The sequence below is a fragment of the Dreissena polymorpha genome, chromosome 12 (assembly GCF_020536995.1).
Source record: "Dreissena polymorpha isolate Duluth1 chromosome 12, UMN_Dpol_1.0, whole genome shotgun sequence".
Lineage (NCBI taxonomy): Eukaryota > Metazoa > Mollusca > Bivalvia > Myida > Dreissenidae > Dreissena > Dreissena polymorpha.
Window position 1 is genome coordinate 19,413,461 of NC_068366.1, and position 16,892 is coordinate 19,430,352.

Here is a 16,892-nt window from a genome sequence, read left to right on the forward strand (position 1 = left end):
CTCGTGTTTTTGCGAAGCGTTGATGGCGTATGTTCCCTTGATTTTTTTTCAATATGGTCGTCAATAAAAGAAAATTATGTATCTCATGCTATTTTTTTATTGAATTCCATAAATCTTATTTATTTAGGCAATTTTCACTAAACCATATTGTATACCAGTGTCTGTATTGAGTCGAGTCATGTTCTTATATAAGTAACATGACGTGTGACGTGTTTTTTTATTAATGATATTTAAATTGCTGTCAGGCTTTCAAAATATTAAATCAAGGAAAGGCAAGTCAAACGGCCCGCCAATTTTTTAAATAGAGGTCGTATGTAAATTTGATAAACTTAGGTCTCATTTTAGGAAGACAATAGGCGCTTTCAAAATGTTAATGTATGTGTTTGTTTTGTTATGAATGGAAATACACTTACAAATAATAGAGACGGAACATATTTTTCAGTCGCACTCATTTTTCAAAGATACTAGGTGCTAAGTAATAATTAATGTATAGCAATCGTTTCCTTTATTGTTTCACCCTAACCCATACGTTTTTTTTTTTTTTTTCTGAACTCTTAAAATTTTAGTTTTATACGACCGTTACATAAAAAGGCAAAATCTGGGTCAAGACCAGGCGGTGGAATGGCGGGAAGCAAGAGGGCGGAAGGGCGGGCTGCGAGAGGGCGGAAGGGCGGGCGGCGCGAGGAGGGAAGGTCGGGCGGGCGGCGGAAGGGCGGGCGGGCGGCAGAAAGACGGGCGCGCAGCAGAAGGGTGTGCGGCGGAAGGGCGAGCGGCGGTAGGATGAGCGGAGGGAGGGCGGGTAGCGGATGGAGGGCGGCGGTAGGGCGGGGGCGATAAGGCGGGCAATGGTAGGGCGGGAGATTGGTCAGCTGGAGGTCGAGCGGCGGTTAGGTGGGCATCAGAGGATGGGAGGGGTGAACGATAGGGCGGGCGGCGGAACGGTGGTGGGAATGCTTGAAAATGAGGGCGGGAGGTAAATTTGGCGGAGAAAGGACAAGCGTCGTATGGGCGGACGGAAGAGCAAGCGGAAAGGGGGCGGGCGCGATAGGGCGGGCGGATAGATGACGGGCGGGCGGCGGTAGAGCGGAAGGCGTGTGGCGGGTGGGAAGGCGGCAGAAAGTCGACGGAACGCGGGTCGCGGTGGGCGGCTTGAAGGCGGGAAGTGGTAATGTTAGCGAGCGGCCGGTGTGTGGGCGGCGGGAGGGCGGGTGTGTGACGGGAGATTTGCGGGATTTCGGGCGGGCGGCGGGAGGATAGGCGGCGGTTTTGCGTGCGACAGAAGGGTGGGCGGCGGGCCAGAGAACGTTGTCCGCTCATTAACGCGAAAAAGTTCATATCCGAAAATAATTTAACATATGGATAATATTAAAGGGCAGATTTTCTGTACAAAGATCGATAACTAATCAGATTGCACGTATCACTTTTTAATAAAGGCCATTGAGTGATACAAAAATGACCAAATGAACCCTGTCTGCTCTCTAACTCAAAACGGATCATGATGAAACGTCGTGATAATGTGTGTTGGCATGAAATCTCGGTCAAGTTCGAAAACTGTAAAGATTGCATTAAGCTCGTAAGGATTATGCCCTTGAATTATAAAAAATATCATGGTAAATAAATATTGTTCACTCTTAACCTAAACTAGTTTTGAACGTATTTTCATTTAATTTTGCCACAATGATCATTTGCATAAAATTTCGGTTAAGTACTATAACCAGCCTGATTGGCTTTATGTCAAATGTATTGAGTGATTTTACGTTTGATTTACCAACTAACATATGTACAAATACGTATTTAAAGGGGCCTTTTCACATATTTTGGCATGTGTTGAGGTTTGTCATTAAATGCTTTATATTAATAAATGTAAACATTGGATCTGAAAAGCTCCAGTAAAAATATCAAGAATAAAATTTAAAAAGAAAGAAAAAAAGTTCGCACAGTCAAATCAGGGACGACACTTTCCGCCTAAACTGCATTTATGCAAAGAAGAGACTTTATGTAAACGAAAAATATAAAAGCGGAAAGTGTCGTCCCTGATTTGCCTGTGCGGACTGCACAAGCTAATCTGGGACGACACTTAACGCACATGCTTTATGTCCAGTTTTCTCGGAACACGACTCATATATTTAGGACATGGCGAGTATTCAAGGCAAGGACAATTCGTCTGTTGAGCATTATCTTTTTCATATACCCGAATCTTCTTCTTTTCGTTTACAGTTACTTGTAGTTAGGAGGCAATGAGGAAACGGGTTGTCGTAAAGCCTCCACCGGTCCATAGACCATATCAGGTAGGCTAACAGACTCTGGCAATAGATTTCTCATCAGTAGCTGGTTTATTACTGAAGGATGTGGTAAGCAGTTTTGTCGGCATCTCTACATGATTTACTTACATTTATAGTTCGCTCGCAATATACTCTCTATACATACTGATACAATTACTCAGACTTATGACGAAGATATATTAAATTCGACGAAATACATTTTGCAAATGTATGCGTATGCAAATTAAACAGCTAAGAGGTTAGTTATACTTGCTATAAACTTAACCACACTTTCTTTTGCTTCTCCTTCCTGCTTTGTTTGCGCATCTTATTTGATTTGAATGATAAATAAATAAAATAGGTGTGACGGAAAGAAGTTATGTTTATGGCTCAGGTTTGATTGCAAAAAAGTTAGATTGCAACTTTGCAACAACAAGGTACATACATGTACATTGCAGAACCTGAAATAGACACACGCCTTTGGAGCGAACATGATCAATGTTTTGTTTTATATTTACTGTGCACAGAAGAGATAACTTAATGAAATTAAGCAATTCGTGATACTACACTTCACGATATTTATTATTCAAAATAAAACTTAAGAAACATGAATCCTATTGGTAATTTAAATACATAAGACAATGCCTCAAATACGACATATGACCCAAAAAGGACATTAGGAAATACCACGTGTCGAAATTGTGTAATTCAATCTTCTTTTTCGTGTACTTAATAGCCATATTATCGCAATTCAAGGCCGTATTGTGTTATTTCTTACTATATAGTTGCCCTGTTTGTTTGACATATATATCAGATAACATGCGGTTGTTGAGCCTTGTTATTAACGAACAATTAAAAGTAACCCTAGCTTTTGTTTTTACGCAGCTTTAAAAATTACCTAAGTGTCCATTGATGTAAATTGATACGAAAAGGAATAAACACTCTGATTATAAGATAAAGGCGTTTGAATATATCGGTCAACAAATAAATTAGCACACTTATTTAAGGACAGACATACTTAAAGCAAGTATTTACGATTGTTTATCAAAATATATATAAGTTAATGAAACAGAAGTGCAATAACGTTGCGAAGCAGAAATACACGTTCAGAAGAAGTAATAGCCGAAATCCACTGTAGAATATTTTTTATTCAGTGGACAGTAGCAAGTAATTTTCTGGTATTCAGCAGAAAACTCAATCACTGTTCGGAAATTCCCATAATTATGTTAAGATTTATGTATACGACATATAAAGACAATTTAGAGCCTGTGGCATATACGACCAAACGTGTAGGTTTCGGTGTAAACTTGTTCGTAAAATATTTCTTTGAAGCAAGCAATATTTGGTTGATAGTATCTTATACAGATTGCTAATTATAATTATATCTATATAACCCTCCTATGTACTATGCATATGTTGGGTTTAGATTGCTGTAATAAAATGTTGACTCTGAAATCGTTTATACTCACTTTAAGTAAAGCCCAACTCCCATATAAGCACGGATGGATACGGTAGTCCCGGACCCTTCCCCTCCACGGATCAAGATCCGTGATGTTCCGTGGCCTTTTGGGATTTTGTTTTACCGTCGACGGTCTTCAACGACCATCCGATGACATCACGGCATCCACACGGACCGACCCGGTAGCAACACGCACTCAACGCGGTGCCCCATGGACAGTCTTGGGAGAACTAAGGACCTACCTGGTAAAGACACAGATAAACAGGGACCATCACGGGATCAATGGACTATCCCGAACCGACACGACAAGGAAACGGACAAGGCCGGCCGCGATACGGACCAAACACGATCTTTGCCGGAAGGACAATAACTTGTATACCAGTAGGTTTATTTTCAATGATTCCATCATTCTGCATTCAAATCTCGAAGATGCAACCTCGTAAACATGGCTAAAAGTATTATTTTATCTTAAAAATTCAATGACAAAAGTTGATTTTACATAGATTAAAACATGCTGAGTGTTATTGGCTGTAAGATTCTTCATGTTTGGAAACAAACTAATATCTACTATATTTATGAAGCTAAAGAAAGACATATCCATCATGTTATCTTATTTTGCCCTTTACATTATTTTGCCCTGCAGTGTAATGCTTTGGCTCATAAGCCTTATATTTAATCAAACACGATGTGGCCGATACCCAGTTTTTTTTTCTTTCATTTCATCAAATAGTCGCAATCCTGATGCTCTGGTTTTTATCCACCCATGGAGAAGTTAAATTGTAATGCAATTTAATTCTCTAATTATGCTTTTATTTTTTAATTTAGGGAGGTTTTGAGCTTATTAAAAGTTTAAAGAGGCCTTGTCACAGATTTTGGCAGGTATTGAAGTTTATCATTAAATGCTTTATATTGATATATGTAAACAATGGATCTTAAAAGCTCCAGTAAAAAAGTGATATGATTAAAGATAGAAAAAGTAACCCTCAAATGGGCTCGAACCACTGACCCCTGGAGTAAACGTCTATCGCTAAGACCACTCGGTCATCCGTGCTCATGTAATGGGCGATGTATTTTTATACTATACCAATCTTCGTAGTATCACAAAAACTAACGACACCAATAGAACCGTCCAAATTTTTTTCATCGTGTCGCGTTGCAACGCTTTATAATTTTCAAGTTTTTAAATCGTCAAAAGATGCATATAATGGATAAGTTTAAGGATGGTAAATGTTCAGTATTACTGTTTCCTCACAAATATCATAAGAACAACGAAAATGTGCGAATCTGAAACATTTTTTTATTATTTTTTTTCAATTTACCAAACCGTGAAAGGCCCCTTAAAAATAGGTTTCTTGTCATAAATAAGGACGCCATTGTATCATAAGGTTCCTCTCCTTGGTATGCGGCTGAAGTTTCACTTTATGTAATATACGGTGTGACGCGTTATGAGAAACATGGGCTAAATGCATGTGCGTAAAGTATCATCCCGGATTAGCCTGTGCGGACTGCACAGGCTAATCTGGGACGACACTTTACGCACATGCATTAAACCCAGTTTTCTCAGAACGCGACTCAATGTATCAACAGTGATCTATCAGTCTCGCCGTGCTGGGTCACATTATGTTTTTACAAATCTCAATACTATTTGTTCGATTGCAAATTAGTAGGAAAACTCAAGTAAACTTTTCTAAACTTGACTGTCAATCGAATGTATTCAAAATGTTTTTATTCTTTTGTCCATGTTTTGTAATTATGTTTGAGCTAAATTTAAAAGCACCGCATTTTCAAAGAAATTTCATCACGCGGTATTATAGAGTAGTTACGCCTTTCGATTTTGGAGAATTACATTAAATCATAATATGAGCCTTGTTCTGACAAAATTGCATGTGCGTAAAGTGTCGTCCCAGATTAGCCTGTGCAGTCCGCATAGGCTAATCAGGGACAACACTTTTCACCTTAACTAGATTTTCGGTGAAGAGAGACTTCAATTAAACGAAAAATACCATAACAGCGAAAAGTGTTGTCCCTGATTAGCCTGTGCGGACTGCACAGGCTAATCTGGGACGACACTTTACGCACATGCATTAAGCCCAATTTTGTCAGAACGCGTCTTATATACAAAATGCACACTACTTGTCTTGTGCCAAAACATAGTACATTAAATATTGGAGTTGAAGGCCAAACGTGACTTGTTTATTTCTGTTTTGTACAAACTCGGTTATGTGCGGTGAGGTATGTCGGACCGTATTTGGTACAAAAACGAATATGTACAAGTTTGTACCATATTCGGCCGAATATGGTACAACTGTCTAATTGTACCATATACGTATCTGCAGTTTTGGGGTAAAATGCCTGACCGAATATGGTACAAACTTGTACCATATTCGGATGAAAAATGTACCACATTCGTTCCGAATATGATACACACTCATCATCGTAATCATCATCATCATCATCATCGTTATCTCATCATCATCATCATCATCATCATCATCATCGTTATCTCATCATCATCATCATCATCATCATCATCATCACATCAATTATCAACACCCCAATGATCATCATCGTTGTTATCTTTACCAACACCACCATCATCATCACCATCAAAACCAACATCATCATATCCATTATCATGATCGTAATGGTGATCACAAAAGTTTTTTTTGTGATGATAATGACAGCGATGTTTTCGGTCGATAATGAGGATGTTGTGATGATGATGACGACGATGAGAATATCATCATCATCATCGGCCAATAAACATCGCCATCATCATCATCACAAATATTTTGTTATCATCATCATCATTATCATCATCGTCGGCCGATAAACATCGCCGTCATCATCATCTAAAAACTTATCATCATCATTATAACCATCATCATCGTCCGATAAACATCGCTGTCATCATCATCCCAAAACGTTTGTTATCATCATCATCATCATCATTATCATCATCATCATCATCATCACCACAATCATCAAACCCCAATCATCATAACCACTGTCATCATCATCACCACCACCATCATCATCACAATTTTTTTACCATCATCATCATCACAAATGTTTTGTCATCATCATCATCACATATTCATTTTACATTTTGTATTTTATAATTTGTTTCATTCAAGAGATTCAACAAACTTGTACTTTTTTCATTTATTGGTATACTGACAGGATTTTTCAAAGTAATATTGAAGAACATAGAACAGCATTTAAATTTTAATCCAACTGTAGCATTTTGACAAGACATAATATACATATATACATTCATTTTAGTAGCAGCCAAAATATCCCAAATGTGCTTCGTAAAAAGTTACCAGTAAATGAGCAAATGACAACAAATTTCCGGTAGAAGAACATAATCATCAATCACAAAAATAACATAACAGGTTTCCAAACACCGATATACATGTATATTTCACCTGTAATGTCTGTACATGACATCTATGATATCATACCAACCGATTCCACTAACACGCAAACGCAGCCATGCGTTTGCCCATTTTGGCCCCTTGATGATTTCTTTTATTGCCGAAATAAGACCGCTGTTTCTGCCCGCTCTTGTTAATAGGAAACGAACGCTAACAGGATTTCTGTTACTAGTATCTAGTCCAATATCCGGCCGAATGTAAATTCTAGGTGTTTGCAAACTCATTGACCTTATTAAATCTCTAAAGGGTTTGCCGACCTTCGCCAACACAAACTGGATTGACGGGTTTGATTGTATGCAGAACTTAAAAATTTCAACTTGAATGTGAAGTGGTAACATCAGAAATGGAAAAGTCGTTCGCTTCTGTGCCCTCCTATTGTTTATCATATCTTGAAGCTCTTTCAGGGCTGAACACACAGAGACGTCACCGTTGTCGCCAGAGTCACCGTTGTCGCCGGAGTCACCGTTGTCGCCAGACGCAGCGTTGTCGCCGGAGTCACCGTTGTCGCCGGAGTCACCGTTGTCGCTGGAGTCACCGTTGTCGCCGGAGTCACCGTTGTCGCAAGAGTCACCGTTGTCGCCAGACGCAGCGTTGTCGCCAGATGCAGTGTTGTCGCCAGACGCAGCGTTGTCGCCGGAGTCACCGTTGTCGCCAGACGCAGCGTTGTCGCCGGAGTCACCGTTGTCGCCGGAGTCACCGTTGTCGCTGGAGTCACCGTTGTCGCCGGAGTCACCGTTGTCGCAAGAGTCACCGTTGTCGCCAGACGCAGCGTTGTCGCCAGATGCAGTGTTGTCGCCAGACGCAGCGGTGTCGCCGGAGTCACCGTTGTCGCCAGAGTCACCGTTGTCGCCAGACGCAGCGTTGTCGCCTGACGCAGCGTTGTCGCCAGACGCAGCGCTGTCGCCAGAGTCACCGTTGTCATACGACTGTTCTAAGCGTGATATTATGTCCTTGTACACGCGTTGATTGATACGGATACTAACGTAATGCATGCCAAATCCTTCTGGGAAATACCCCAATGCAATTGTTCCAACATCACCATCGAACTTTCCATCTGCTGACACAATTGATGAGTGTTCTAGTCCTCGGGTAGAAACTACCAGGCACTGCAAATTATATTCTCTCATAAGTGCAATGAGCGTGAGGTTGTCGCCGTATGTCCCATTCTTAGACATATTCTTAACGTATTCATCAAATGTTTCATCATAGACAAAAGTTTCATAGAAATATCTGTTTTCTACAATGTGATGGACTGCTTCCTTACGTAAAGCATCTACGTCTTTGTATATACCAATTTTACCAAGTTGATGCGATATAGCAGCAAATTGACAATTTCCATCCGGATTTGGGTCCATGGCAATATTCACCCCATCCAACAACTGCAGATTTTCATGGTGTGTTAAAACATGATAGTACTTAGTTCTGTGATTTTGTTTCTCTGAGCGGTTCTGTTTTAATGAATGTTTTTTAATTTTTCGTTGTTTCTCTAACGCAACAGTTAGGCTAGTCATGTTTTCGACCCCAACCGATTTGCTTACGAATCCAAGTTCGGGTTTGTTCGGTACTTGAAATGACACGATATAAACACCATTTCGTTTTACTTTTTCTACCTTGCCTTCGATAACATATCTTTTGGTTGGCACCCTGGATTTTCGAAAGGGATAGCGAATTAATACTGTCTCTCCTACTTTGTACTTGCTTGGGGAAGTTGCGTTTTTCAACAGCGACCTGTAAGCCTTTTTATTTGCTCGCCGTATGGTTTTCTTTATTTCACGAGAACTATGACGTTCTTTGGTAAAAACATGACTTCTTCCGTAGTAGGCTTCAAAGGGCGTGAGACCCCCAAGAACTCAATTGAAACTTGTGTTTATGGCATAGGCTAAATCTTGAAGCCCTTCGACCCAGTTAAATCCACGTTTACTTTTTGTTGCAAATAGAATCTTGGCCTTTATAACACTGTTTGACCTTTCACACTTGCCCTGTGATTGAGGATGATACGGCCTACTATTGATCATTTTGATGTTGTACTTGTTCAACAAAAGTTTCATACTAGGGCCTTTAAATTCCAGTCCGTTGTCACATTGGATGATGTCAGGGGCAAGGTTAACCATCAACACGTCCTCTAATGCCTTTGCAACTTCACGCGAACTCTTCGTTTTCAGGGGTTTTGGCATAACGTACCTAGAATAAACGTCCACGACTTGTAGAATATAACTGTATGTGGACCCCTTGTAGCTAACACTTTGATTTTTCATGTTAATTATGTCAATCTGCCATCTTTTGCCTGGTTCCTCTTCTGTAATTGTCTTTGGCTTTGGCTTGTTTGTAAATCTCGGATACTTCTCATGGTAATACTTGCTATTGTACAGTATTTCAAGGATAGCTTGTTCCGAGAACCCCGTGTAATTTACTTTCAGTTTGTTGTAAATAACCCTTGCTCCACATCCTTTGTTTTCCATGAACATCTTCTCAACAAATCTAGGAAGATCTTCTTTCACAAGGACTTGCTTTCCGCCACACAATAAAGAACCCCGGTCACCAAGCTCGAAGTCCTTACGTTTTCTAATCATGGCCAAACAATTATTCTCTTCAGGTGTCCGTTTCTTCACAGGGACATCGAACGATCCGTTTAAACATCTGACAATAATGTCGTACTTCGACCTGGGCAAGCACCCTAATTGCTTCCTTTTTCTCCTAATTGCTTCCTTCATCTGAAATAATATAATAAGTTATTATACATTTATACTTCATTAGTTAATAGAGCTTGTATTGAACACCGCGTGTCGAAAACGAATGTCTCACGACATGAGCTGAGCTAAAATCACTCGTCTGATAGCTCCGCTAAAATTTACAATCCGAACTTCCGGGCAATATGCGCAATGAAAGTAGCAAGTACTTCATGTAAAGTTTCATTGAAATCCAACCGAATTCAAATTCAGGGGAAAAATAGCGGGCAAACTTATGGCGGTCAACGGACAAACGGTCTGTAGAAACCAATGCTACGTGGATGGAAGGGATATAAAGAAGGGGCCCTGGGGGCCTAGGTCGCTCACCAGAAGTCACGACTAGGCAGGGTTCGAAGGTCAAAGACCTATAAACTCCATAAAATTTAAAATGTTCAAATCTACAGATTACAGGAGCTCGATCTGATTTTGGTGGAAAATACACTTTCGAAAAAATGACTGTAGCTTAAATATTTTAGCAGTTTAGGAGTTACGCACCCGGAAGGAATGCCACGGACAATTGGATAGACGGACGGACAACTGCAAATGCACTCTGAGGGGGGGTGGGGGCATAAAACATAAAAATCAATGCATGTTAAAACATCAATGCATATTAAGACAACTGAAAATTAAAATTATGTACAGTACTTACTGTCAAGAATTCTTTTGAAGTTTGAAGAAAGTTTGGATTTCAATTCTTTCTAGTCGAAAATCACAACTTTTCTTGCCGACCGCCAAGTCAAATATGGTTACTGACTTCTGAGTAAGACTCGTGTGCAAAATTCCCGCCTTTTTAAAGCGGCACGTTATCAAAGAAAAAATCGGAAACTTCAAAGCTTTGTCGGCTTCTCAGCAATATGACGTCGGAACGACAAATCAACTTTACAAAGTAATGTTTAGGAATACAGTCACACCTGTCTAAAGCAGCCAGTCAAACATCCTTATTTTTGGAGAGATATATTCATTTAAAAGAGCTCAAAATCTCTTAAATCGGATTTTGGTGAAAATACACTTTCGAAAAAAAAAGTTTTAAAAATTTGAAAATTGCTATTAATGATCTCCACGAAAGTATCTGGCCCGCCCGGGAATCGAACCCAGGCCGCCTGCGTGCCAATCTGACGCGCAACCGACTGAGCTAGCCGGCGAAACAGTTACACAACCAGCAAAATCCATGTAAAGTGTGGTTAGGTTAGCTGTTTCTGTTACTGCTAGTTACGACGACGACGACGACGACGATGATGATGATGATGATGATGATGATGATGATGATGATGATGATGATGATGATGATGATGATGATGATGATGATACTTTTGTCACTTCCAATATTAGGTTAATACAATGTATTTGAGTTTGAAAAAAAGTTTACACATCGGCAGACTATTTCATTTATTAAGAAATACATAATTTATGTACCATATACGTAGGCCATTTTCATTTTTATGAGTTTTTTTGGTATGTACCAAATACGTTTTGGCGAGCATAGAAAAACATATTCCAACCGAATATGGTACAATGTTTGTACCATATTCGGTCGAAAATTGTACCATCTTCGGTCCGAGTATGGTACATTTGTACCATATTCGGCCGAATATGGTACAAATGTACCATATTCGTTTTTGTACCAAATACGGTCCGACAGAGGTACACTCAAACCCGAAACGAACACTTTTCTATACAAAAAAGTGAAATGCCAGATCCGATATGGATAACACAATGAGACCTATTATTCAAATGTCACCTGAACATTAAAATATTATTTAAGAAGAGCTAGTGGTGGTATTTGGCGACGTTTTTATTTTATTTCTTTTCATTTGTGGTGATCGTTGTGTCAATTTAGACATTTGTAAATCTAATATCATACATAAAGGTTAACAATGTCTTTCATTTAGAACAAAGAACGTCAAAATATTGGTCGAGCAAACACTGAATTTATTGAAAGTAATACACTTATCGTACTTGACGTTTTGGCACTTACCGATCAACGCTTAATCATTTTGATATATATATAATGTTACGTACAACGTTTTCAGCCCATAATCGTCAGCGCATTAAGAAAAGAATTATTTTTTTCAAATGTGAAATGGTAACTGGAAATGTCTAGCTCGACAAAAGCGATGAACGCATTGCAAAATGTTATATTAAGTTTAGCGTTGGGGATATTTGTCATCAGGCCATGTGGTAAGTGAGTTTGGTGTACGTTCATTAACGCTAGATTGGTTAATGTCGGCTCAAGTACTACTTTAATGTACCCCGGATACTCTTGAGCATACTTAAATGTACCCCTGGTACGGAAATATACTCAAACGTACCCGGGAATTCTTATGCTAAATTGGTCATTGTCGGCTTTTTTTTTCAAATTAATTATGTTCACAGTTATGCCAATATTCTGTAAAATGGCCTCTATATTATAGAAACTCCTACTCATAAAAGCATACATGTCGATGAAGGATTTGTTAAAAGAGAATTTGTTTTGTATTTCCTAGCGCGTTTCACGACAATGTTTTTTTGGCGTGAATTAAGGTCGGGAACAGTCTAAATTGGCCGGGTACGTGTTAGTACATTTTCCGTAGCCGGGTACATTTAAGTATAATTAAAAAGTACCCGGGTACATTTAAGTAGTACCCGAGCCGACAATGACCAATCGAGTTCATTAGCATATAGAAGTAAAGATAATCACCGCTTAATTGTATAGATTTTGGTTTGCCTCACAACTTACCAGACGAAAAATTAAGATCGGCTTATTTTATTATTGTCAGTAATGATTTCAAAGTTTGCGCTGAAATAAAATTGCGATGTTTATTGTTATGTAAAATTATGGTTGCATGAATAAATATGATATTTAAGTCTGGGATTTTTTTTACTTTGGCGTTAATAACTTCATTAACATATATACTGACATAAAGTTAAAAACTGATGGTTCTTTCTTATTCGCTACGTTTAGCTTCGTTCGTATTTTCGAACGAATATGGCGATCAGTGTTTAAATGTTTTATTTTCTGCAACTGCATATATGATGTTTATGTGGCCACTACACATATAGTGACTGTTGTATTATTTTGTGTACAAGTTACATATATGAATGTGTAAGAATACATCGAATGATAGTGTATTTCTGTTGATTGTAATTATATATTATAAATGATGTTGGTAATATATATCCAATCTAATTTATTTTGCCGCTACACATTTAAAGACCTTTGTATTATCCGTTTAATACATGTCGTGTCTCATGTGAACATATAATTGCGTCAGAAACCGTCAAATCTGTTTGTTGTTGTTTTATTGCGGCCGCTCCATGTTGAATAAAAGTGTGATTATCAAGCTATTACACAACTATAGTTAAATTAGTATCAGTCGTGGCGGCTAGCTCGGATAGAAGAGCGCTGGACTTACCATCCCAGGATCGCAGATATGGTCGTTAGCCCGGACGGATAACTAGCGTGGGATTGGTACTTGATATCTCTTTGTAAGGATACTCACTTCCTACCTCTGCTTCAAGTCGGATCGTTGTGATAATATCAATTACTGGCAAAAGTACGCGCACTTACTATTGGTAAGAACTGCAATGATAAGCAATCCCGTATCATTGTTATTATTATTATTATTATTATTATTATTATTATTATTATTATTATTATTATTATTATTATTATTATTATTCTAAATATTACTACTATAATCATAATAATAATAATAATAATTATTATTATTATTAATAATGTTGTTGATATTATTATTATTATTATTATTATTATTATTATTATTATTATTATTATTATTATTATTATTTTTATTATTATTATTATTCATTATTATTCATTATTCATTATTATTATTATTATTATAATTATTATTATTATTATTATTATTATTATTATTATTATTATTATTATTATTATAATCATCATCATTATTATTATTATTAATATTTTTTTTATTTTTTATTTTTTATTATTATCACTATTAAGCGGAATCGTCTAGTCGATGACGTGTGAAATAAACAAATATAAATACACGGACGCCCGCTTGTCGCAAACGTATTTGATATTAAGTGGTCATCCACAAAATTCTAGTGGCAGCATTCAAGATTGAGCTGTTTTAAATGCAATGCCAATCTGGACTCACATGAATATGGAATTGTTGAAGTTCGCCGCATTGGTTATCCCCAGTCCAAGAACCGGTCGGTAACACCAGTCATAAAATCTCTCCGTCTGAAAACAAAGAAAAATGCCTTCTGGTGTAAAGCCCCGTAATTCGTTGCCTGATGAAAGCTCAACCAGCCATGACCAGCGTATCAACCTTTCGGACTTTATACAAGTTAAAACGCTTGATACATAATGCACCCAAAAAAACACAATTTGACCTGAAAGATATGTGTTTGCGTCAAATAAATCTTTTTGTCTATATAGAGGCAAGAGAAATACAAACGAAAGAAATGCGACTGTGTTTTTTTTTTGGTAACTTACCGGTACATCGGATCGATGGAAGAAACAGTTTAATTAAAGTGTACTAGAATTTAAATGGGAATATTGTTCCCTTTGAATATATTCCTTATTTAAAATCATATTACCTTATATTAAAGACTAAGGGGCGACAGTAAAATCGTTAAGCAAACAATTCGCTGGATTACAATATTATGGATATTTATAAACACTTTGAACTTGGCACAAGTTATCCTTATCCTTTTGTGACCCTAGTTCATATACTGAAACTAAGTCGACTCCTCTTTACAATAACATTTGATAATACGATTATTCCTATAGTTTCCTGATTGGCATACTTATTAGTGGAGATTTAAACAAATTGCGGTACTTACGAGTGTTTTTCTCTAATAGACGGCGCCTACTTCACTTCCTCTCCCGACACCACATCTCTGCATGTGAACACGGACAGTCAACAGAATCTGTGGACCGTGTCCGCTCAGTGCGAAACCTCGTGGGACTGCTCGCACAATTGTTGGGATCACCAATGCGGATATTACTATAATTTGCCAACGGATTGTTCCCAATGTCTGTTAGTGCATCATTACATCTTAAGTGAAATGCTACGTTCCTTCTATTGCTTATTGGGTGTTCATATTATTAATGTAATGTTATGTTGAACAGAAAGGTGCATAACGTTCATATGTTCACATATATACCTGGCGGAATGAGACAATAAAAGATACCATATATTCTGGCAACAACTCAATGACAAAAATCAACATTTCTTTGATCTACGTTACTTCGTTTGTTGGAAAACTTGCAAAAGTTAAATATATTTAGCTAAGTTAAAACGGATTCCGCTCTTTTATTTCTAGAAAAAAATGGTACTTATTTAATGGTACTTATTTCGGATTGTTTTGTTGCCGTTTCGAATCCGTTTTCGGACTTATAAGATGAACTAAGTTACCAAATGTTATAACTATATAAGCACGTGTTTATGATTGTGTGTGCGTGCTATTTTTGTAATGCAGGCCACCTGGTTCACCTGATCTAGTCGACGGCGGGTGGTGGTGGTCGTCGAGAACTCCAGCGAAATACGGATCGTGTCTGAAGTGGTGCCCACAAACATGCTACAACACTGTGACTTGCAACGCGTGCTCAATCAGCGAAACGTATTCTATGTTCGCAATGAGCGGTATTTGACCTTTGTTTGATTGTGTACCATTGGCCCTAAGTTGCGCCATACCGAATAGGCTTGAGACCCATTGTCCATTAACATTGTTTCAATGAAAACACTCTTTTTCATAATTATGCATCTATTTGAACATTAAAAAAAAATAAATAATCTTGTGTCCAAGTATTTGTTCTGTTTTGATTGTTATGTGAATTTCTCTTTTCTGTAAAATTATTATCTTTTATCCAAATTGTTTATAACGTTTATATGTGGTTGTGCATTTATATCAAATTCCAAAACAAAGGTTTTAGCACAAAATCACATCATACCTGAACGCAATACAATCTATTTTCTTTTACCAGTTATTTTCTACTCTTATATTTGTTTGCCATTTATATCCGTTTCCAAATCAAAGCTTTAGCAAACGGATCACAAAAGACGTGAACGCCGTTTGAACATGCATACAAGCCTTGCTCTTTGAAAAGGAGGTTTTAATGCATGTGCGTAAAGTTTCGTCAGAGATTAGCCTGTGCAGTCCGCACAGGCTAATCAGGGACGACACTTTCCGCTTAATCGATATTTTTCTTTTAAAGAAAGTCTCTTCTTAGCAAAAAATCTAGTTTAGGCGGAAAGTGTCGTCCCTGATTAACCTGTGCAGTCCGCACAGGCTAATCTGGGACGACACTTTCCGCACATGTATTAAAACTCTTTTCACAGAGCGAGGCTCATGTTTGTTTCCACTTCAGATAAAACCGTGTACAAGAAGAGCTGCTCTGATCCTCTGTGTACCAGTTGCAGTGCTTACAACGCATGCCCAAATGTCGGCAACTATTATTACTCAGTGAGCTGCTCTGCTACAAACTACAACGGTTACGGTAGTTACTGGTCTGCCACCGCGTCAGGGACTTACACTCTCACTTTCACAGATGACATCGCACCGCCGTTCTCTTACCGCGGTAATAACGTTGACCATAATTTGAACCGCGTTCTGAGAAAACTGGGCTTAACGCTTGTGCGTAAAGTGTCGTCCAAGATTGGCCTGTGAAGTCCGCACAGGCTTATCAGGGACGACACTTTACGCTTTTATGGTATTTTTTAGTTTCAAGGAAGTCCCCCCTTACCGAAATTCAAGTTTAGGCGGAAAGTGTCGTCCCTGATTAGCCTGTGCGGACTGCACAGGCTAATCTGGGATGACACTTTACGCACATGCATTATGCCCAGTTTTCTCAGAACAAGACACATTTTTTGTAAAGTTCGTTTATAGTAATCATGCAGACAAATTACAAACCAACATTAAAGATACGCAAAGCTCTTCTGATGTGTATTTTCTGAAACTGGACGCTCACACAGGAGTCAAAAGGTTATATGCAAAGATTGCTTTATAGACTTGGAACACAAAATACAACTCA

General features: G+C 38.3%; 1 protein-coding gene across 1 annotated transcript in view; it reads left to right on the forward strand.

The window, feature by feature from the left end:
• The first annotated feature begins 621 nt into the window (after nt 1–621).
• Nucleotides 622–16,892, forward strand: part of LOC127852419 (uncharacterized) — a 170,622-nt gene continuing 154,351 nt past the window's right edge. Inside the window, exons 1-2 of the mRNA XM_052386374.1 lie at nt 622–775; nt 16,230–16,358. Coding sequence (XP_052242334.1) covers nt 622–775; nt 16,230–16,358 — 283 coding nt within the window. The remainder of the gene's footprint in view (nt 776–16,229; nt 16,359–16,892) is intronic.